Source organism: Ovis canadensis, chromosome 18 (assembly GCF_042477335.2).
Source record: "Ovis canadensis isolate MfBH-ARS-UI-01 breed Bighorn chromosome 18, ARS-UI_OviCan_v2, whole genome shotgun sequence".
In the NCBI taxonomy this organism is placed as follows: Eukaryota; Metazoa; Chordata; class Mammalia; order Artiodactyla; family Bovidae; genus Ovis; species Ovis canadensis.
Genome location: NC_091262.1, coordinates 71,603,884 through 71,606,048, shown reverse-complemented (window position 1 = coordinate 71,606,048; position 2,165 = coordinate 71,603,884). Strand labels below are relative to the sequence as shown.

The window sequence follows — 2,165 nt, the reverse complement described above, 5'->3', positions numbered from 1 at the left end:
TGCATTCTAATTCCCCTGCTCCCGTCCACTCCTGCCTCTCCCCAACCCTTCCCTTCCCACCTTTCAAAGGTCAACCGTATTTAATTCAGTAGATTTCATCAGCTTTCACGATGTTTAGAAAATAACCTGCAATCACACATAATAGCAAGCATAAACAAGTGTTTCAGTTTTATTTAACATTTTTAAATGACGGCACACTCTTTCTCTAATGCACCATACTGAAAAAGTGCAAAATATTTACCATAAGCATATGGTCAGGAAAGTGAACACCCACAATGGTTGCACCATGAACTCAACTAAGCACTTTTACTCATTTAAAGAGGCCACAGCGTTTTCTGAAAGTTGCTGGACGTTAACAGCTGCTCCACATCTTCTTGCACTACTCTCTTCTGAACTGGTCCAGGTTGCTCAGCACGTACCCACGTGGGGTTAAGAAGGCGGTGAAGAACACCACGAGGGCAATAGCCACCTCCTGGAACAGGAGATCAACAGCGCTGTTAGGAGGGCGGCTTCCTAAGTGGAAAACCGCTTCAAACGTTTTGAGGAGTTTGGCTGTGGTCCTCGACCTGGGGGCCCGCTGACACCTAAAAAGCAGAACTCCCTTCCTAGGTGACCCAGGAGAGATTTCTGAGGAAAATTCATTTTCCTCCGCATGGTGCCGCCTGACCTTTGAAATCTGGAAGCTAGACACTGCCCGCGATTTCCTACGTTATAGGGAAAAAATGCTAGGTCTCGGCAATTTAGGGCGCTATCAAAGTGGGAGATGTTCTGAGGTGCAACGACGGCTCTACCCCTCGGACTTCGCGCCCAAAACGGTACCGACGACGAAGGTCCGGTTCTCTGAGGCCCTCGCGCTCCTCGAGGTCCCCGCTTCCCGGCGCCTCAGGCCCAACCCCAGCGCCCTCACCGCGACGGCGCCTCAGCTCCCCAGCGGCCTCCGAGCCCTCCGGACCACCCGAGCCTCCCACCCGAGCAGCGGCCGCGTCCTCCTTGCCTCCACCCGTCGGGGCGCTCCCACCTAAGCCACGCGCTTCCGCCCGCCGCGTCCCGCCTTCGCCGCCCGGGAGAATGGGCCCCAACTCACGATGGTCGACACCGGGCGCTGGCGCGGAGGCTCCGAGTGGGCCATGCGCAGGCCAGGCAGCAGGAGCAGCAGGGTCACACGGCGGCGGGGAAACACGCAGAGCAAGGGCATGCGCGGCATGATTCGTCCGGTGCGGCGAAGCCAGGCGTACACGCGAAGCGCGGTGAGGAGACGTGAGGTGAAGCGAGGCGACGCGAGGTCGGACCTCGCGAGCCTCACAACACGGCAGGAGTATCGTCTGCGCATGTTCTGGGGACACAGAAGGTGGGGGGGCACTACTCCCCTCTCCCAGATAAGCCCCGCCCCTGACACGCCCCTTCCGCTCGGCACCCTGCTGAGCCCAGACCTTCCGCACGTCCCCGCTGCCTCAGTCCTCCTACGCTCCTTGCGTAGCACCATCCCTATGCTTCTAGGCCCTGCTTCCTACCCATGCCCCACCGCCTTCCTACCCATGCCACACCGCCCTCTCCCCTACCCGCCCTGCCTAACTTCCTAACCCCACGGCACACAGAATCTCGATTTCTGTTGGTTGGGGATCAAACGGTAAAGAATCCGCCTCCAATGCGGGATCAGTTCAGTCTCTCAGTCGTGTCCCACTCTTTGCGACCGCATGAATCGACACACGCCAGGCCTCCCTGTCCATCACCAACTCCCGGAGTTCATTCAGACTCACATCCATCGAGCCGGTGATGCCATCCAGCCATCTCATCCTCTGTTGTCTCCTTCTCCTCCTGCCCCCAATCCCTCTCAGCATCACAGTCTTTTCCAATGAGTCAACTCTTCGCATGAGGTGGCCAAAGTACTGGAGTTTCAGCTTTAGCATCATTCCTTCCAAAGAACACCCAGGACTGATCTCCTTTAGGATGGACTGGTTGGATCTCCTTGCAGTCCAAGGGACTCTCAAGAGTCTTCTCCAACACCACAGTTCAAAAGCATCAGTTCTTCGGCACTCAGCTTTCTTCACAGTCCAACTCTCATGTCCATACATGACCACTGGAGAAACCATAGCCTTGACTAGACGGACCTTTGTTGGCAAAGTAATATCTCTGCTTTTGAATATGCTATCTAGGTTGGTTATAAC

The 2,165-nt window shown here is 55.9% G+C and overlaps 1 protein-coding gene across 1 annotated transcript; it reads right to left on the bottom strand.

Annotated features, from left to right (window-relative positions):
- Positions 1 to 290: 290 nt before the first annotated feature.
- COX8C (cytochrome c oxidase subunit 8C) lies at positions 291 to 1,204 on the bottom strand. Its single transcript, XM_069559308.1, has 2 exons — positions 1,085 to 1,204; positions 291 to 472 (listed from the first exon to the last, which is right to left on the bottom strand). The coding sequence occupies exons 1-2, from the start codon at positions 1,202 to 1,204 to the stop codon at positions 380 to 382; spliced, it is 213 nt and encodes a 70-aa protein (XP_069415409.1). The 3' UTR covers positions 291 to 379.
- Between the last annotated feature and the right edge of the window lie 961 nt (positions 1,205 to 2,165).